Source organism: Capricornis sumatraensis, chromosome 1, assembly GCF_032405125.1.
Source record: "Capricornis sumatraensis isolate serow.1 chromosome 1, serow.2, whole genome shotgun sequence".
Taxonomy (NCBI): Eukaryota; Metazoa; Chordata; class Mammalia; order Artiodactyla; family Bovidae; genus Capricornis; species Capricornis sumatraensis.
In genome coordinates, this window is record NC_091069.1 from 16,693,762 (window position 1) to 16,715,487 (window position 21,726).

At 46.6% G+C, this 21,726-nt stretch overlaps 1 protein-coding gene across 1 annotated transcript; it reads right to left on the bottom strand.

The window, feature by feature from the left end:
* Positions 1 to 2,846: 2,846 nt before the first annotated feature.
* CMPK2 (cytidine/uridine monophosphate kinase 2) lies at positions 2,847 to 20,341 on the bottom strand. Its single transcript, XM_068966474.1, has 6 exons — positions 20,318 to 20,341; positions 18,520 to 19,707; positions 17,167 to 17,281; positions 15,655 to 15,856; positions 6,232 to 6,465; positions 2,847 to 4,812 (listed from the first exon to the last, which is right to left on the bottom strand). Exons 1-6 carry the CDS (start codon positions 20,339 to 20,341, stop codon positions 4,695 to 4,697), a joined length of 1,881 nt encoding a protein of 626 aa, XP_068822575.1. The 3' UTR covers positions 2,847 to 4,694.
* Positions 20,342 to 21,726: the final 1,385 nt, after the last annotated feature.

Consider the following 21,726-nt stretch of genomic DNA (forward strand, 5'->3'; position numbering starts at 1 on the left):
GGAAGCAAACCAAAGACATAAAGACCCTTATCTCCTAGCACCCATGAAGCCATACTGCTGCTCAGCATGGAATTTCCATTCTGAATCAGCCAACCTTACTTATAATTAAAAGGGTTTTAGCTATACCTTCATTTTTGCTGAAATTTAAATCCTGGGCTGTCTCTGGGGGGAAAAAAAAGTATTTTTGATATTTACATCTTAGGTGCAAGAAAACTTTTTTTAAGATTTTTTTTTTTTTAAATGTGGACCATTTTTAAAGTCTTTATTAAATTTGTTACAATGTTGCCTCTATTTTACATTTTGGTTTTTTGGCCGGAGGTATGTGGGATCTTAGCTTACCAAGCAGGGATCAAACCCACACCTCCTGCATCGGAGGGCAGAGTCTTAACACTGGATCACCAGAGAAATCCCTTGGTGCACCCTGCTTAGCATTTCAGTAAAGGATTAACCCTAGTGTACTTAATCAATACCAGGACTTCCCAGGTGGCTCAGAGGTAAAGAATCTGCCTCCCAATGCAGGAGACCTGGGTTCAATCCCTGGGTTGGGAAGATCCCCTGGAGAAGGAAATGGCAACCCCCTCCCAGTGTTCTTGCCTGGGAAATCCCATGGACAGAGGAGCCTGGTGGGCTGCAGTCAGACATGACTGAGCGACTAAACAATTATTTAATCAGTGCACATTATACCTAAGCACACATTATGTGTACAGGCACACAAATGTTTGAGAGCGTTCCACCCACAGTAGAACTTCTCTCAAAATTGTAATCGAGCCTCTCAAACCCTGCCACTGTTTTATCAGCTAAGTTTATGTAATATTCTAAATTCTTGGTTGTCACTTCAACAATCTTTACAGCATCTTCACCAGGAGTAGAGTCCATCTCAAAAAACCACTTCCTTTGCTCACCCATTAGAAGCAGCTCTTAATCCATTAAAGTTTTATCATAAGATTGCAGTCATTCAGCCACATCTTCAACCTTCACTTCTGATTATAATTCTTTTTCTGTTTCTACCACACTGCAGTTCCTTCCTCCTCAGGAATGTTCTTTTTAAAACATACTCACTTATTTATTTATTTGGGTGCATCTGGTCTTAGCTGTGGCACTCAGGATCTTCACTGCACCATGCAGGCTCTTTCACTGCGGCTCTCAGGAACGACAGAGGATGAGATGGTTGGATGGCATCACCGACTCAGTGGTGAGCAAGCTTTGCAAGACCGTGAAGGACAGGGAAGCCTGGCGTGCTGCAGCCCATGGGGTCACAAAGAGTCAGATACAACTTAGCAACTGAACAACTAGGACTCTCTAGTTGAGATGCTAGGGCTCAGTGCTAGTGGCACTCAGGCCTAGCTATTGTGGCAGGTAGGGTCTTAGTTCCCTAACCAGGGATCAAACCTGTGTCCCCAAAACTGCAAGGTGGACTCTCAACCACTCAACCACCAGGGAAGTTCCATGAATGTTCTTAATGGCATCTAGAATAAAGCTTTATGAAATGCATTCCTTAAATAATGACTTGAAAGTCTTCTTGATCCACGGGCTACAGTACGGGTGCTGTGTTAGCAGGCGTGACAACAGGATTCATCTCATTGTACATCTCCATCAGGCTCTCAGATAACCAGGTTTATGTGGGTTATCCCTGGTGAGGGAACTAAGATCCTGCGTGCCAGCTCATTTGTCAATGAGCAGCACCGATAGACTTGCTCGACATAGGGTTGCCTCCATCTTTCAACTTGTAAGTAACACAGTATCTGTGAAGCACAATAAAGCAGAGGGCAATAAAACAAGTATGCCCATTAAGTAGATACATTCCACTTCCTTGAAGTACATTATGCAGATAGGATGAAAAATTTTTATGTGAGTTACTGATCATTTCCTTGGTATATATTCCAAAAAGATACCAGGGTCTAAACATTTAAAAAATGCTTCACAACTGTTGCTAGAGGGGAGGGACATTTCACAGAGAGAAGCGTCAGCAAAAATCGAGGATTCTAGGGTAGAAAACAACAAAACAAGTAAGAAATCCAGACACCTGCCTCTACGAAGGGAAGCATACAGAGAAGGTGGGCGCTGAGGTTGCGTGCAGAAGCCGTGTCCCCAGATGGATGCACCCTCCAGGCTGGAGCCCCAGACACACACCCATGCCCAGAGCTTACCCGTTCTCATAAGCGACGGCCACCCCACTCATTTTGCTTCCCCAGCTGTGTAGGATCACTGTCCTCACTGACCCCCAAATGCCTGAATAGCAAGCGGTGTGCAGGGTTAAAAGGGGAGGGGGGCCACCCTCCCCCTGACATTCCTAATCCCCTTCTGCTCATGGAAAGGACCTGGCACGGAGTGGTCACTTGGCCACTCCAGGGATAAGAAAGACTTGGAAATTCCTGGCAGTGACATGTCAAACACAAAGTTCTATCACTGTGGCAGAGATGAAGAATAAATATTTGGGGACACTCAAGGTCTATTTCAGGAACAGAAACAAAAGTGGTAACAAAACAAAGCCAAACAGGTGATTCCTTGTTATCGTCTTCCAGGCAGGAGGTGCTATCTCATACTCAGTGATCTTATCCCTTTCAGTATATAAAGACAAGTGGATGAAGAATTATTAGATGCGAGGACTAAATCTCTTTACAATCTGCAATGAGGAAGGGACTGCACTTTCTTGAAATGATGTTTAAAATGAAACAAAAATGCCTTCCTCTTCCTCTGAAAGCATTTTGACCACAAATTCACATCTTTTCACTTCTTTAACCCCAAATCCCCGCCCTTACAAGAGGCATACTGGGGGATCACCATCAAGAAAACCCACACACTCTGGCCAACAGAGTAGCTTAGAAAACCACAGCACGTTTATTCATTGGCAAGGTACATACAGAAAGCATTAAACGTTTGTTTTTAGGTGCCAGCATATGCTTTTGAAAATGTTTGAAGTCAATAATACCCATCTTCACCCAAGCGTGATTTATCAGCTTTAAAAAATATTTACCTAAAATTAAATATTTATATACGTACATATGTGCATGCTCAGTGACTTTAGTCCTGCCCAATTCTTCTTGACCCCATGGACTAGAGCCCGCCAGGCTCCTCTGTCCAGAGGATTCTCCAGGCAAGAAGACTGGAGTGGGTTGTCATTTTCTCCTCCAGGAGATCTTTCTGACCCAGGGACTGAACTTGCATCTTCTGTGGCTCCTGCATTGCAGATGGAATCTTTACCGCTGAGCCACCAGGGAAGCCCATATATGTACATATACTATGCATAAATTACCTACAGTTCTTTTGAAAAATAATGATATAGCTAATATAAACTTTATTAAAATTTAAGAGTCCATGTGATAAACCTGATGATGCCTTAAATTTTTCTGAGGAGATGTCTTCTTGAGCCATTTCCCTAAAGTAGTTCACAGATTCAATCTATCTTAGAACTGGAAGGAATTTTAAGTAATCACCTAGTTCACCCAATGCCTTAAGAAAAATAAAGAACTACTGTCACTTTTTAGATCAAGTTACATGATGTTAAATGACTCACCCAAGGCCTCAAGACTATTAAGTTTCTGTTTTCTCAACTATTTTTTTTTTCTTCTAGCCAAACAAATCTCAATACCAATTGCATGTGCACTCATAAGACATTGAAGTACAAGATAATTCATTGAGAAATCCCATCCCAGGATCCCATATCCTACTGCTTACTCAGTAGGATAAATTGCATCTGTCTAATAAAAACATATAGCAAGCATTACATTCAGCTTCTTGGCTTTGGTTCTGATTAGTAAAACACACCCCCTACACGGAGGACAAACAAGATGTAAACATCAGTACAAATGCATGACTGGATTGGCTCCGTTTAATGCATCAGTCGCTTCAGTCGAGTCCGACTCTTGCAACCCCATGGACTGTAGCCGCCAGGCTCCTCTGTCCATGGGATTCTCCAGGCAAGAATACAGGAGTGGGTTGCCATGCTCTCCTCCAGGGGATCTTCCAGATCCAGGGACGGAACCAGCGTCTTTTAAGTCTCCTGCATTGACAGGTGGGTTCTTTACCACTAGCACCACCAGGGAAGCCCTTAGAGCATCTAGCTCCATGCAGACCACTCCTTCCATCCAAAGCCATGTTTTCGGAGGAAAGGAGAGGAACGTAAATCAGCAGAACAGAATCCAAGGACTCTTGGTGTGTTTGTATTCAGAGCCTCTCGGGATGGCCTCCTCTGCGTTTGACTTTGTAATGCTAACCAAGAGGACCCGTTTAGGGGCCAGAAGCCTCAGTTACAAGCCAGATGTTTCTTGCTCAGAGTTCACCACCCCAAGATGGGTTCTGACAGCTGGGACACGCAGACACGTTCTTTGGGACGCAAGCCTGCACACCCACAGGGAGCACCAGGCGGGGGCGTTCCATGGATCTGGATGACCTTCTCGGTTGCTTCTGCCCACCTTGCACTTTCTAGAGGAGACACATCTTGGAAGGACTCAGCGGGGCTGCAGTTTAAGAACCCGTTCCAAGCAAACGTTCATTATACTTGGCAGATGGCAGCCACATGGGTCCTTTGGTCAGGAGAACAACAGTTTAGGTAAAACTGAAATATCCACTCTTCTGACACACAACATGCTTTACACAACTGAAATCTGGGAAAACCGCACAACCAGTCGTGGGCTTAGATGGATCAAACAGCATCAGGTTAGTAAAATGTGTCGCTTGGCCTGGAGTAACTACAATTAATTGCAATTATTTTGGATTACACTTAACACCATCTGGAGGACCTTTTCTCGTGACGGGCTGGCATCCACCACGTGGCAGCCGGGGTTCTCCATCCGCTGGTAGCATACTTCTACCCTGGAGACAGGCAGAATGAAAGAGTCAGCCCATGTGTTAACACAGCCCTTCGTGCAAATGTTGTTTTCCTACAGTAATACAAACAGCTTGAAGCCAGGTCCCCATCTGGTTGAGCTCACTCCCCCCACCCCGGGCAACTTGCTGTGCACAGGAAACATTTAACACATCTAGTTTAATAAATGAAAAATTAATAATATTTTATAGCTAGCCTTTATTGAACGCCTAGTACTGCCAAGCCTTAGCATTCTGCATATTCTTCTCATATTATACTCAAGAGTAACTTGTAGGAGTAGAACCATTCTCATTTATCCCCATTTGGCAAAGAAAGGGGCAGATGCTCAGAGAGTTTAAGTTTCCCAGTGGCAATTTTCTCGAGTCCGCACCCTGAAGGATTCTGCACAAGCCAGAGGTCCTTGGCATGAGCACTGTTTTCACTTAGGACTCTTCTGCAATTGCACAGAATTCCACCTCCTCTTCGGGTGTTAACCAGCCTTTGCATGTGCGGAATGCCCAGGGACGATCATGTGACCAAAACTCTAGAGCTTTCTGGTTAAAACGAGTACCCAGACTCAGTCATAAAAAGGAACGAAACAATGCCACCTGCAGTGACATGGACAGGTGGACCTAGAGACTGTCACACTGAGCGAAGCAAGTCAGACAGGGAAAGACAAATATCATATATCACTTATATGTTGGATCTAAAAAAAAAAAAAAAAACAGTTCAAAGGAACCTATTTACAAAACAGAAAGAATCAGAGACATGGAAAACAAACATATGGTTAAGTAAGGGAGTAACTGTTAGTCACTCAGTTGTGCCTGACTCTTTGCAACCCCACAGACTGCAGCCTGGCTGCCAGGCTCCTCCATCCTGGGGATTCTCCAGGCAAGAATACTGGAGTGGGTTGCCATGCCCTCCTCCAGGGGATCTTCACCACCCAGGGACTGAACCCATGTCTCTTATGTCTCCCATGCTAAACAAATCACTTAACCTTTTGAGCATCAGTTTTGGAAGCTGTAAAACATGGCTAATATTGTCCTTGCAAGGGTTACAGAGCATCAGAAGTAAAAGCCTGACACACAGGGAGCCCCTAGCAGGTAAGACTCACAGTGTGGTCATCAGGCAGTGCTCATGCGCGTCCCGTTACGACGGCCCAGAAAGGCGTGTGGTCTCACTCAGATTCACTCTGCCGCTGACACAGCCAGGACTAGGAGGAAGGTATCCCCTGGCTACAGAACAACCTCACTGGAGCCACAGGGAATCGACCCAGGGGAAGGGGTGACTAACTAAGAGGACACTGCCTCGCTGGTTTGGAAAATGGGAGCCATGTCATCTCCTCCATTCTCCTGGAGTCAGTGCTGTTTCTGGGTCATCACCACAGCCAGAGACCCCTGCCCCTCACGTCACATCAGGACACCTACTTTTGACGAAATATGCTGTTGGTCTCCAGCTCAGCCTCCTCTCTGGTCTTCTCCAGGCCTCGGCCCTCAATCCTCTGCATCCTCTCCTCGGGGCTCACGGTGAGCAGCAGGACCAGGTCGGGTTTGAGCAGGTCCCTGGGCCACTGGTATATAGGGTGATGGATGGGGGGCAGGTGCTGGAGGCCCCCACTCACCTCGGTGGCTATGGCATAGGTGGCCGTGCTGTGCCAGTACCTGAGAAAGAAAGAGGTAGTGAGTTCTCCATCTGCAGAGGAAATCAAGGCAGTACCTAAAAATCAGCCACTGAGGATGACAAAACCAGGGATGGCTCTGCTGAACTTGTCCTAGTACTGTACACATTAAAGAGATAAAACAAAATCTTATTTTTTAACAAATTTATAACAGATAAAAATTAGTTAGAATCAGTAACCACAGTAAGAATCTGGCACACACTTCTCAGAGCTCCATTTTCTCAGTTGAAATTGTATGTGTGGCAAGACTACTCTATTGCTTTGGCCCTGCAGGACCCTTTCTTTTTTGAAGGCATAATGGCAGAAAATGTACATTTATTTGGTTCAGTTCAGTTCAGTCACTCAGTCATGTCTGACTCTTTGCAACCCCATGGACTACAGCATGCCAGGCTTCCCTGTCCATCACCAACTCCCAGAGCTTGCTCAAACTCAAGTCTATTGAGTTGGTGATGCCATCCAACCATCTCATCTTCTGTTGTCCCCTTCTCCTCCTGCCTTCAATCTTTCCCAGCATCAGGGTCTTTTCAAGTGAGTCAGTTCTTCACATCAGGTGGCCAGAGTATTGGAGCTTTAGCTTCAGCATCAGTCCTTCCAATGAACACTCAGGACTGATTTCCTTTAGGATGGACTGGTTGAATCTCCTTGCAGTCCAAGGGACTTTCAAGAGTCTTCTCCAACACCACAGTTCAAAAGCATCAGTTCCTCAGGGCTCAGCTCTCTTTATAGTCCAACTCTCACATCCATACGTGACTATTGGAAAAACCATAGCTTTGACTAGATGGAGCTTTGTCAGTAAGGTAATGTCTCTGCTTTTTAATATGCTGTCTAGGATGGTCATAACTTTTCTTCCAAGGAGCAAGTGTCTTTTAATGTCATGGCTGCAGTCACCATCTGCAGTGATTTGGGAGCCCAAGAAAATAAAGTCTGTCACTGTTTCTATTGTTTCAGTAGATTTATTTGGTAGTCTGTTGGTATTTAATATTGTGTGTTGGTCAAATAAAAATACACACGCCCATTCAGTTCCTATGGTGTTTTAAAACAGAACTTGTTGAGAAGACACGGAAGCAACCTAAGTGTCCATAAACAGAGAAATGTATAAAGAAGATGGGGGTCCATATACATGATGGAATATTACTCAGCCACAAAAAAGAATGAAATAATGTCATTTGTAGCAACATGGATAACCTAGAGATTATTATACTAAGTGACAAGTCACAGCTAGACAAATGCGTATGATGTCACTTATGTAGCACCTAAAATATGACACAAATGAATCGAAGATACGGAAACAAACACAGAGAACAGACTAGTGTTTGCCAAGGGGGAGGGGAGTGGAGGGATGAATGGAGTGGGAGGTTGAGGTTAACAGATATAAGCTATTATATATACAATGGACAAACAACACGGTCCTGCTATTATATAGCACAGGGAACTATATTCAACACCCTGCGATAAACCTACAGAAAAGGGAATCTCACTCAGAGGAGACCCTGAACAGAATTCACTGTTCCTCCCTCCGGGCTCTCAACCCTTTCCTACTCGACTCCGTTGAAGGATTCATTGTAAGTCAGACCTAGCCGTTTACAAGCTCTTTTTTGTCTCCTCCATTACAGAATTCATTTTTTAGTCATCTCTACATCTTAAAGCCTGAAACGAGTGTCTGGCACATAATAAGCATACAATGAATAATGGTTTATTGGATGTGTGAAAGACTGCATTAGGATTAAACCAATCAATGCTAAAGAAAACCACCCCTGAATATTCATTGGAAGGGCTGATGCTGATGCTAAAGCTCCAGTACTTTGGCCACCTGATCTGAAGAGCTGACTCACTGGAAGAAGACCTTGATGCTAATAAAGACTGAAGGCAGGAGGAGAAGGGGTCGGCAGAGGATGAGATTGGTTAGATAGCATCATCAACTCGATGGACATGAATTTGAGCAAACTCTGGGAGACAGTGAAAGTGTTAAGTCACTCAGTCATGTCCAACTCTTTGAGAACCCATGACGTGTAGCCCACCAGTCTCCTCTGTCCATGGAATTCTCCAGGCAAGAATACTGAAATAGGTAGCCATGCCCTCCTCCAGGGGATCTTCCCAACCCAGGGACTGAACCCAGGTATCCTGCATTGCAGGCAGATCCTTTACGGTGTAAGACACCAGGAAAGTCACTGGGAGATAGTGAAGGACAGGGAAGTCCGGCATGCCACAGTCCATGGTGTCGCAAAGAGTCAAACACAACTTAAAGGCTGAAAAACAACAATTAGAATCATTTTATTAATTGGCATCCTTTATTACACTCTTGACCTGTTTTTGTCATATTCCAGTTTTAAGTGACAAGATGCAAAACTCCAAATCCAGTATCAAAGGACTACAAAAACATTTAAACCTTCACAAATATTTATGAAACAGTTAATACACATCCCACTGTACAGAGGCCCCACGGCCCCATCCTTATCTGGGCTGTCCACTCACTGTATGCGATGTTTTAAAATCCCAGATTGTTAATCACTTTAGATCTGAACTACATTTCACAGTGCAAAGGACATGCTTGTCCTTTATCTACAAAATCATCCACAGTGCTATCAAAGCTGTATGTTGGTTTACTCTCTGCCACCTACTCAGTTTGTGGATGTAGGTGAGTCTTAAATTCCTTCTCTGGAAAATGAAAGTCATGAAAGCTTTGTTTTTTTTCCCCATAGTTTTTACAAAAATAGTCAAGTGCTTATAAAAAGTGTATCACACTGTCATTATAACAAAATATTTAATTCTTACTGGGCACCAGTTAAAACAAAAGCTGCATGATTTTGAACCATGGCAGTACCAAGAGTACTGAAAGAATGAATGTAAAAAAACTAATTTGGGAGTTGATCAATTCTAATGTCGTTCATCCTGCAGAGACCCTTTCCACCTCCAAAAAGCATGGCCACTGTAGCTGCTGCAGGCTTGAATTCGGCCTGGGGCCACTCGCGTGTATCATTTGTGGTGTTGTTGTTTAGTTGCTAAGTCACGTCTGACTCATTGCGACCCCACTGACTGTAGCTCGCCAGGTTCCTCTGTCCGTGGGATTTCCCAGGCAAGAATACTGGAGTGAGTTGCCATTTCCTCCTCCAGGGGATCTCAACCCAGGAATAGGGCCCGTGTATCTTCTGTCTCCTCCATCGGCAGGAGGATTCTTTACCTCTGAGACACCAGTGAAGCCCTGTGTATCACTTACCAGACTCCTAATCACTTACAAACTCGTATTCTCACTTTTTCTATCGGATACATCTCGTCTCCCCAGCTGAATAAATCCACGCAGGTCGAGGTTTTCTCCTTCTTGGCAACAGAACTACAATTTGCACTGCACTTTGCACGTTCTCCCCGTTCACCAAATGAAATACTCAGCTCTGAATATAGAGGCTGATACTATCTAAATGTAAAAAGCCTTCTTTATTCTAGCAAAACCATCAGCAAGAATAGATTTTTAAAGGTAATAAGGGTGATTAAGTTGCCAACCTTAACCACAGTCACCATCAAAAATTACTCTGTCTCCCTTATTTTTTCAGCTAGATGATGGTGTTGTCTAAAATGGATTTCGTTAAAATTTTTAAACATGAACAAAACCCACTCAGACAACAAATAACTGCTCTTTTCTTCTCATCTGACAAGGTGATCTAGTATTATCTCTTTAAAGACCAAAATTGCAGACAATTCACAGACACAAAGAAGAAAAATCAGGGGCAAATGGGGGCCCTGTTTTGCAAAGCCAGAGTCCTCTCACTGACAACACTGCAGTTCATTTTAAATAATCACAGCCTCTGGCCATCAATTTCAGACTCTTTATTATTTAGTTTTCTCCATTCCTGTCATCAGGGAAACCACATTAGTTCAAATCAAATGCAATTTGCTAATGTCTTATACATTGCTTATATAATAATGCTTTATATTTTAATAGCAATTTGTTGTTTGCAATGCATGTCCGCCTACATCCACTCATTGGATATTCATCACGAGTCTTTTTTTTTTTTTTCATTTTTATTTTATATTGCAGTAGAGTTAGTTAACTATGCTATGTTAGTTTCAGGAGTACAGCAAGGTGATTCAGTTACATGTATCTATTCTTTTTCAGATTCTGGTCAGCAGGGAACAGATAAGGAATTAGGGTGTCATGAATAGCGTCTGCCTCCATGCAGGAGAGCCAGGGCTGCTGATTTGGGGACATCTCAGGAAATAATACATCTCGTGGAGTCACACTTCATTAGGAAAAGCCTAGTCTTTCTCCACAAGATAAAGGGGACTGTATCACAAAAAAGATAACAGTGCGGTAAATCCGGACTCTTTAACAATAGGCTGAAAACATCCCACAGGTGACGGAGTCCCACGATAGAAAGCAAAATCTTACCCTTCCTCTAGGATCCTTTGTGACTTGCCAACTCTGAAATAACTATCTTGCCATCCTCACAGTCGAAAGTACCCACTGGTACTAAAGCTGACAGTGAAGGCCTTCTAACTAATTTCTACTGTTTCATCTCTCCCCCTCAATCACCGCCTCACACTTCATTCTCAATGTACAGAGTGATCTCTTTCTGAAACATCAGATATGCAGGTATCTGTCTCTTTTGCACAGAAAAAGACATGTGAAGAGGTAGAAGTTCCATTTCGGGGTGTGGCAGTTAGCTTTTATTTAAAATTGCAGTACAGTTGCTTCAAAACAGTATGCTAGCTTCTGCTCTACAAGGATGTGAATCAACTGCTGCTGCTGCTGCTGCTAAGTCGCTTCAGTCGTGTCCAACTCTGTGCGACCCCACAGATGGCAGCCTACTAGGCTCCCCCGTCCCTGGGATTCTCCAGGCAAGAACACTGGAGTGGGTTGCCATTTCCTTCTCCAATGCATGAAAGTGAAAAGCGAAAGTGAAGTCGCTCAGTCGTGCCCGACTCTTAGTGACCCCATGGACTGCAGCCTACCAGGCTCCTCCGTCCATGGGATTTTCTAGGCAAGAGTACTGGAGTGGGGTGCCATTGCCTTCTCCGTGTGAATCAACTATATATACATATATATATATATATATATATACACACACACACACACACACATATCCCCTCCCTTTCGGACCTCTCGCCCGTCTCACCCCTCTAGGTCATCACAGAGCACCGAGCTGAGCTCCCTGAGCTATAAAGCAGCTTCCCACTAGGCATCCATTTTACACATGGTCATGTTTACATGTACATGTCAATTGCAATTTCCCAATTCCTTCCACCCTTCTTCCCCCACTTTTTGTCCACACATCCATTCTCTAAATCTGCAGGCCCTGCAAACTGGGCCATCTGTACCATTTTTTCTAGATGCATTAATATACAATATTTTTTTTTCTCTTTCTGACTTACTTCACTCTTTAGGTCCACCCACGTCTCTACAAATGACCCAATTCCGTTCCTTTTTATGGCTAAGTAATACTCTATTGTATATATGTGCTCATTTTCTTTATCTTTATGGCATCACCGACTCAACAGACATGAGTTCGGGCAAGCTCCAGGAGTTGGTGATGGACAGGGAAGCCCGGCATGCTGCAGTCCATGGGGTCGCAGAGTTGGACATGGCTATGCAACTGAACTGGACTGAACTTTATTCATTCCTCTGTTGATGGACATTTGGGTCACTTCCATGTTCTGGCTATAGCTTTGAAATGACTAACGTTCTCACCAAGGACAGCAGAAAAGTTGGACTAGTTATAGTGGAAGACCAGCAATGCTAAATGTTGACCAGGATGTGGGTCAAAGGGAATTCTCAGACACCACTGTGGAGGGAGGGTGGGGAGGGTGCTGTGAAGTTTCAACCACTTCAGCACTTTTTTGCGGCGCCTCCTCCAGGTGAGTACACATGAGCCCCCTGCACCCTTGCAATCCCACTCCTGGGATTCTAGGCAACACAGACATACACGGGAAACTGAGGGCCGGCATCAGCTAGGTCCCTTCAACTGTAACTTGCTTAATAAATAATAAACTGTAACCTGCCTTGACTCATCATGCCTGATTTAACTGTTTTCACAAACCCCTGCATGTTCTACAAGCGTCACATAGCCTAAACAGTAAGTAGCAAGATCCTTCTCCACCCCTATCGATAGTATCTTGGTCCTAGGAGTCTTAAGATGTTTGCCTAAGTTGGAGTTCTTTCAGGAACTTGGAGTCAGTGGTGTGCGTTTCAAGCTCCAGGCTTAGGACTGGCTGGGATCACTGACCCTCCCAAGGTAGTGACTGGTCAGCTACCTTTTGGTGTCAGAGGGCCAAAAAGGTCAACTATGTAGCCATTCTCCAGATATGCTTGGCTGCACCTGCACTCTATGATCACCTTACCTTTCTCCTACTTGCTATCACCTTTTCCCAGGCTCCCCACACCTCAAGACCACAAGGGCTTCCTTGGTAGCTCAGCTAGTAAAGAATCTGCCTGCAATGCAGGAGACCTGGGTTCGATCCCTGGGTTGGGAAGATCCCCTGGAGAAGGGAAAGGCTACCCACTCCAGTATTCTGGCCTGGAGAATTCCATGGACTATACAGTCCATGGGGTCGCAGAGTCAGACACAACTGAGTGACTTTCACATCACTTCACTCACCACACCTCAGACTACCATGCGTCTTTATCCCATAAATATCCGAGCCCCTCGCTTTGGAGAAGGTGGACCTGAGATTTACTCCCATCTCCTAGCTTGGTGACCTTGTGAATACAGCCTTTCTTTGCTGCAAACAGAGGCTCAGGGTTTGGCTTGGGGAGCTCTGGGCAAACCAACCAGGACTGGTAACACACGTGGGCAAACAAAGCTATATGAAAGAATGGTTGTGGCAACAGTGACAAAGCTCACAGGTCGCAGGAAGTCAGATGCAAATGGCACTCGAAGTCTATCTGCCTATGTAGACTGTTCAAGAACAAGCAGAACAAATAAGATCCAGGAATGCATAATCAAGGCTGTGGTTCCCACCAGGGGAAGGATGGGTCATGACTGAAAGGGAAGGACTTACAGGATTGAGTAAGGTTCTAAGTCACGATGTGGGTGCAGGTTGTCCTTGAATGTGTTCACTTTTTGAAATTCCTTGAGACTTCCATTTGTAATTACTTCTCTTCCCTTAACACTTGTCAGACTTTAATGCAATCACTCATCTTTCCAAAAATAAGAAAAACTGCAGCAAGACAGTAAGATGTACATGGGAGAAAAGCTTAGGATGAATTCAGCTGCAATGGAAGTCTTGTGGCCCTCCCTGTCAACTGTATCTCTCTCCTTCGCAGAGGACAGCACTCTCCTAAATTGAATGGTCAACACCTTTCCAGCCCTTTTTTAACTTTTAAGTGGAGGATAATTGCTTCACCATGTTGTGTTGGTTTCTGCCATACAACAGTGTGAATCAGCCACAAGCATTCATATATCCAGAACTTCCCAGGTGGCAGTAGAGGTAAAGAAACCTCTTGCCAATTTAGGAGACATGAGAGATGCAGGTCCTATCCCTGGGTCAGGAAGATCACACTGGAGGAGGGCACGGCAACTCACTCCAGTATTCTTGCCTGAAGAATCCCATGGACAGAGGAGCCTGGCGGGCTACAGTCCACAAGGTTGCCAAGAGTCAGACACGACTGAAGCAACTTAGCATGCATGCATACGTATGTCCCCTCCCTCTTGAACTTTCCTCCCACCCTCTACCCTCCAGCCCTTTTTATGGTATTTTTTTCTATTATTTTGCATGTAGTCTACTGAACATCTTTCTGTAACTTGATTTCTTTCATTTGAAATGATGGTTTTGTAACTTAGGCACACTGACACAGCATACTCATGCACACAGCTATAGGACCTCCATTCTATAAACACACTGGTATTTATTTACTTTCTTCTGCTGAGGCCTATTGGTTTTTCAAGGTTTTCAGTATTATGAACAAAACTGAAATAGACTCTCTTGGTGTTTCTGCAGGAGATACAAGAATCTGCTCAAATCTTCCACTTTGCTTCTCAAATTGCTCCCCAAGTCACCAGGCAGGTACTCACTCTCACCAGCACCACAAGGGTTTCTACTGTTCCATAACGTCTCCAGCTCAGAGCTTTTCAATCAGGGCTTACTACCCTGATGAGAGGAAATTGGGACCTCATCGTCGTTTCAATTTTCATTTCACCGATTCCTGGTGACTTTAACCCTAGCATGACTTGCTTGTCGTACCTGTTGTCTATTTTTGTGGCACTTTAAAGCCATTTTTTTTTTAATTTGTGGAAATTTAAAATATGACTCACCTTATGCCACTCTATTATCTGAAACCTTCCCAAGGCTCCCCTCTGTACTCAGAATAAAATCTGCACTCTTTATCACAGATACAGACACTGCTGATCTCTCTCTGTCTTTTTATCCATCCAGATAGCAGACACTCATCCAGAAGTTTCCCTGGCCTGTTTCCAGCCCTGGAACATGTTCCCTTCTTCCTCTCTCTACACTTTGCTCTTGCATCCCCCTCCAGCAAAGCTTTCACTCCACAACTTTCCATGGCTGTCCTTCTAGGGTCACTGACAGCTCAGGCCAATGGCACCTCCTCGCACAGGCCTTACTAAACCACATCTAGTGGGGGGTCAGCCATCCGCCACCACACGACCTTGCACTCTCCTTCTCACGGTCCTGACCATTCTCTGATTATCACCTTGCGTATCCATGTGCTCGACTACCATCCTCTCCTTCAGCACATTCGCTCCACGAAAGCTACGCATTTTCTAGCTCATTCCCCTCCGAGTCCCCTAAATCAAGAAGTCTCTGGCAAACGGTAAATGCCCAATATATGTTTGGTGAACAAACCAATAAACAAACGAGTCACGGAAAGCTCAATTTGTGAAGTAGGGACTTTTGTTAATATTCCCAACATGGTATTTCTAGCTTTCTCACTTTGGCAAGCTACTTAACTTTTCTAAGACCTGTGTTTCTCATTAACAATTTCAGGATCCAAGTAGTAGTGATTGTTTCAGAGGTTAGGATAGTCTGTGGAACGTTCTTGGCAAAATGCCAGCCAATGGTATGGGCTAATAAATCATAGACATTATTCCTATTATTATCATAATACAGTTTGGCTTAAACACAATTGTATAACTGCATATACATATGTACGCTACATGGACACACACACACACACTCATACGTTAGGAAGAAAATGCCAAATTCAAGGCAACATTACACCTACCTGTCGACAATCACAGGCGATTTGGTAGACTCTTTAGCTATTTCAGAAGCCACGATATAATTGCCCAAAGAGTAAAAAGCTCTTCTAATGATAGTTGGTTCATCATCAAAGATTTTCCTCCACTGGCTGATGCAAGAGGGTGGTGACTTCAAGAGAACAGCCTTGAGTGAATCTGAAACTGACTGGGTCACGGTGGTTTTACCTGCAGGTCACACACAAAATACAGCAGATCTTAACCAAGGCCACGGCATCTCTCCCCAAAGTTAACAGTAACTCAGAAAGAGCAAAGACAATTTTTCTGCCTATAGAACTTATGAGTTGAATAAATAATATGATTCTTTATTTTTAAAAAAGTTGCTGACCCTTAGGAACTTGGGATTCCTCTATTGGTGTTATTAATAGTACCTCTCTGACCTGTCCTAAGTCACTTCAGTCATGTCTGGCTCTAGAGATCTCAAAGACAATAGCCCACCAGGCTCCTCTGTCCATGGCATTCTCCAGGCAAGAATACTGGGTGGGTTCGATTCAGGGGATCTTACTGCCCCACGGATTGAACCCATATCTCTCATGTCTCCTGCGCTGCCAAGTGGGTCCTTTACCACTAGCGCCACCTGGGAAGCGCTATTAATAGAATGTATGTTGTGTTCAGTTGCTCAGTCCTGTCCGACTCTTTTCGACCCCATGGACTGTAGCCCGCGAGGCTCCTCTGACCATGGGGATTCTCCAGGCCAGAATACTGGAGTGGGTAGCCTTTCCCTCCTCCAGGGCATCTTCCCGACCCAGGGATGGAACCCAGGTCTCCCGCATTGCAGGCAAATTCTTTACAGTCTGTGCCAAAACAAAGTGGTCACCTCATTGGTTTACAAACTAAGGATAAACTCTAGCATCACCTCCCAGGCCCTTATTCCCCTCCTCAGTCAGCTGACACAGAAGGAGACAGCCTCCCATGGAGCCTCATGACACTGTGGCTGTCCCGGGTCTGCCCTGCCCTTGGGCCACCCTCCTCCTGCTGCTGCGTTTTGGGCCAAGTGTGGGCACATCTCTTGCATTCTGACACTTTGTGGCAGCTTTGAAGGCTTCTGTCCTCCACTCCCTAGTTTTCCCAAACTTTGCTCCCGCGGTTCCTGGCTGCACCGGGCCTCTTCAAGTCTCCAACTGCCTGCATGCTGCCATTTCTTCTGTCTGGAGGATCTTTCCCACTTTCCTCACCTGACCAGCGCCTGTCCCACTGAAAATCCAATCCAGGGATCCACCCCTCCAAGCTCTGCCAGACCATGACCTACCCCTCCTCTCACACCAAGGGGTCTGCATTCCCCTGTGTTCACAGGGGAACCCGAGGCTCAGCTCCCCTGGAAGTTATCCATTTTTCATCCCAAGCCAGCTTCACTTCATCCCTGGCACACAGGAGGTTTATGAGTTGAACCCTCAATACGTTTTGCTTGCCAAGACCCGTCTATTTCTGCAATTGATGTTAATCTCACTGCCTAGAACCAGCAGGTGACATTTTCTTACCTGTGGCATCCAAGCCCTCAATGACAACGATGGGGAACCTTCCCTTCTGGACCTGCTCTGGGCACTGGTCCACCAGATCCAGCACATCTCGGGCTTCAGGAATGAAGGACGTGCACTGGAAAGCAACATCCACACATCAGCAGTGGAGCCACAGGGCCAGGGCAGAAGCTATGTCTAACTGCTGAGAAGACTGCATGGGGCTGATAAGGCAGAGCTGTGTTTGGCACCAGACCGAAGTGCAAAGCATTTTGAACCTCAGAAAGGTTCTGAACTGTTCCTGACCTCGCTGTGCACTCACAGAATCTCTACAGAGGCCCAAATGTATTCTTTTCTTATGTGCTTTCTCTGAGCAAGGCAATATTCTAAGTGCCCTTGGGAATATCAACTTGGCCCCTCTTCAAGATAACTACGAGAGTGTTATTGTTATTAACCCCATCTACGAATTAGAGAAACCAAGGCAAAGAAACACTTAAGAAATTTACTGAAAGGGACACAGGCCTGCTAAGTTGCTTCAGTCATGTTCGACTCTGCGACCCTGTGGACTGTAGCCGGTCAGGCTCCTCTGTCCATGGGATTCTCCAGGCAAGAATACTGGAGTGGGTTGCCAAGGCCTCCTCCAGGGAATCTTCCCGGCCCAGGGATACAATCCAAGTCTCTCAAGTCTCCTGCATTGGCAGGTGAGTTCTTTACCAGCAACACCACGTGGGAAGCTCAATAAATACCAAAATCTGCATCCAAACCCAGGTTCTGCAACTGTAAGCACTCAGAAATAAGCCCAAGTTCCTAAAATGTATCTAAGATACAAGAGTCCAGCCTCAGGACCTATAGGCTGCGGTCAGAATGTCAGCCATCCCGCACCAAGCACCTCTGTGTGTCACCTGATTCCTTGTCCTAACACCGCGAGGCAGGTGTGTTACACACGAAATAAGTAACTGCCAGTAAGCAGGCAGGCACCACTTAAGCCTAAGTTTCTCCATCCCCCAAACTCAAGCCCTCTTCTCTACGCTCCGATCTCCCAGAACCTCCCAGAACTGGATAACGGCTTCTGAGATGGCACAGCTCTTGCACACACCCAGCGGGCCCTCCCCCCACTCCAGGGGCACCCCACCGCTCCTGCTGGGATGTCAGCCTCCCAATGTGGGGTTGGGGGTCCTGGCGGGCAAGAATCCGGAAAGAGCCCGGAGTCTAAACAGCTGCTGGCACAGAAGCCGCCTTCACCACCCGATTTGCTAACAGGAGTAAAGAGGCAAAAGACGTCGGGATAGGCCAGCCCCCCGCCCCGGGAGAGCCCACTGCCTCCACGTCCCTGCTCCGGGGGGTCCCTGAGCGCTGGGAAAGGACCTGACTTCTTACCGCCTCCAAGACGGCGCGGGCGGCCTCCCGGTGCGGGAAGACCCCGGAGCTGGGCAGGTCGGGCACCACCGGGTGCAGGGCGGGCTCCGGTGCGGGCCCCACGCGCTCGCCGCCCAGCTGCTGCCAGCCCCGGCCGTCCCGCCGCTCCCAGGGGCGCTGCCACAGCTGGCAGAGCGGGTCCCGGGAGAACTCGGCCAAGAGCGGGCGCGGAGCCTCGGGGCAGGCGTCCAGCAGCGCCAGCAGCGCTTGCCGGGTGTCGGGGCTGTCGCGGGGGTCACGGAGCAGGAAGCCGTGCTGCAGGGCCCCGGCGCCGCCGTCCGGGCAATAGCCCAGCAGCCGGCGCAGCTCGCACCTCTGGAAGGGGCCGCGCCGCAGCTGCTGCCGCAGGTGCTGATGAAGCCGGGCCGCGCGCACCCGGGCCCCCACGCCCCCGGTCCCCGGCACGCTCAGCGAGTAGCTGCGGCCCGGGGGGCCCAGGAGCGCGGCCACGCGGGGGTCGGGGCGCGCGCCCGGGGCCTGCTCGCCCACCGCAAAGTGCGCCAGAGTGCAGCCCGGCAGCTCCAGCGCGAAGCAGCGCGGCGGATCCATGGCCCGAGCGCAGGCCCCGCGCCGCCGGCCCGAGAGGCGCGCGAGCAGCCGCCGCGCGCGCGGGTGGCGGCCGAAGGTCATGGGCGCCTCCCGGTGCCGCCCCGCACGCTGGGGAAACGAAACCTGGGAACCGGCGGGCTGCACCCCGCGGGAAGCGAAAACGAAGCGGCGGCGGCGGCGGGAAGTGGGCGGGGCCTGGGTTGGGGCGACCTCTCCGGCTTCGCCTCCGCCTCCGCCTCCGCCCGACCGCGAGGTCGCGCCGCGAGCAGGCCGCCTCCAGGAGGGGCCGGAGGGGCAACCGCAGAGGCCGGGGCCCCGGGCCGCCTCCGATGGGGACCCACGATGGGAGGCTGGCCCGTGGCCCCAGGCCCCCGGTTGAATAATTAATCCTGTGTTGCTTATGCCCGGGTACGGAGCGCGCGTGGTTGCGCGCGCGTGTGTCTTTTCATCGGGGTCCACCCTGCGCTCCGCGCCCCGCGCCACCACCCTCACCGGCTCTTCCCCGCCCGGCTGCAGCGCCGACGCTTCCCCGGGGCTCGCCCCGCAGACCCGGCGCGGCGCTCCGACCGCCTTCCCCGCGGCCGCGCTCAGACTCCGGTGCTGTGAGCCGCTGAGCGCTTTCCGTCCGCTTTACAGATGCTTTTCCCTGTTTTAAGATTATCTCCCTCCTTTAGTTGCCTCTCAGACTGAGAAGGGTCCCCAGGTTGGCCCCTCCAAGTGGCCTTACAGACGCCCAAGTCTTGCACGCAGCTCCAATGAGACAGCAGTGAGGTGGCCTGACAGCGCCTTCATCAGCCAGCACTGGCTTTCCATAGAAAAGCAGCAATTACAAGATTATTTGGATGTTTTCGTTTGTTTGTACTCCTTCTCTCGTATCTTTTAAAATAATTGCTAAGCAGACGCCAGAATTAGAAACAAAGATGGAAAACGGTAGATAAACAGAAAACAAATAATTACGATTTAATCCGTGTGCATTTAGAGTGGGATTAGGTCTAATTCTAAGCTCAAACCCCTTTTTAATAAGTATGAGCTATTTCATGTGAAGTATGCCTAATAGGGAAGGAATAATTCTGAGATTAAGATGTTTTTAGTTCTGTATGAACAATTTGACGTTTGGACATCGATGGAGCAGGTTGTCAAGAGTGTGGAGTACAAAGTTCTTTCTGTTCTTCAGGACTGTAGTGCATCCTCCAGAGAACCTCTCTTCTACCTCTTTTTCCATGACCACCCCCATCGTATCTGCTCTTCATTCAGGTTTTCCTCTCCACTTTCCTACCAGGAGACTGTGACCTCGGTGACCCTGTAGTATCTGGGGTCAGTCAGCGGTAACCTTGTGTTGAAGACTGGAGACACAGTGTCTTCACTGATAAAGGGGAAAAAAATCTGTCGTATTGTTTAGCTCAATTTCAAGTACCTAGGACAGAGAATGATGGCTCCAGCTTGGGTGGATATTTGAATAAACTTTCCTGCAGTGACCTATCCTGTGACTGTGGGGGAGAGAAGCTGGGAGCTGGGAAGACACCTCAGAGGGCTTTGAATAAACCAATATGCTCAGTCACTTCAGTCCTGTTGGATCTTGCAGCCCTATGCACCGTAGCCCACCAGGCTCTGTCCATGGGATTCTCTCTCTCTCAATCTCTCTGTCCATGGGATTCTCTGGGTGGGAATACTGGAGTGGGTTGCCATTTCCTACTCCAGAATAAACGAATAGCGTGGCCTTACTCATTTAGTCAGATGATTTTATGGCTTCTTCTGTGATTTCAAGATCTTTAGACCATGAATTTTTTGCACCTTGTTTTATGTCCCTAGATAGGTTTTAGTGTCTCCTAGTTTATGGAGAAGGAAATGGCAACCCACTCCAGTGTTCTTGCCTGGAGAATCCCAGGGACGGCGAAGCCTGGTGGACTGCCGTCTATGGGGTCGCACAGAGTCGGACACGAGTGAAGCGACTTAGCAGCAGCAGCAGCAGTTTATGGGAACCGGAATAGAATTTGTATCTTACTGTTGTGTGAAAATTGTATAAATCTTAATTATGTTGAATTGGTTCATGGTGTTTTTCAGGTCTGCTATATCCTACATTTCTGTATATCATTCTGTTGTTAATTTTTGACAGTTTGATATTGAAACTCCAACTACAAATCTTAATTTATCCAGTTAATAATTGTAATATATAATGGAACTAAATGTACCTTTGTTCTATATTTTCCAAGCCTCTTGTAAATGTGTTATACTTTCATAATTTAAAAAACAAAAAAGAATAATGAAGAAGAAATAAAATTTTATGAGATGTATAAATCAGAAAAAAATAAAAAGCCAGAGTCTTCAACACAGCATCAATCAGGAAAACATTAAATATGAAATATTCTAGTCATTCTGTTAATAGGGGGAAAAGCAGAGAGAATTAACTAACATAAATGCAGTAATTATTAATAATAATTAATAAATTTAAAAATAGCTTTTATTTTGAAGAACAAATTGGTTCTTGAAAACCTCTTTAAACAGATTTGCTTTTAGGTAAAGTGCATAAAAAGAAAATGAAATCAGCATAATCTTAATAGTAACACAAGAGAGGAAAGATCTACAGACTGTAAAGTACACGAAAAAGATGCATACAATCCT

Coding starts and splice junctions, on each gene's coding strand:
- CMPK2 (XM_068966474.1), bottom strand. CDS start 20,341: ATGGGGGTGGTCATGGAAAAAGAG. Junction 6,466..15,654: donor TCGCCTGTGATTGTCGACAG/GTAGGTGTAATG, acceptor TTTCTTTCTCAG/GTACTGGCACAGCACGGCCA. Junction 4,813..6,231: donor AACAGCATATTTCGTCAAAA/GTAGGTGTCCTG, acceptor GCCTGTCTCCAG/GGTAGAAGTATGCTACCAGC.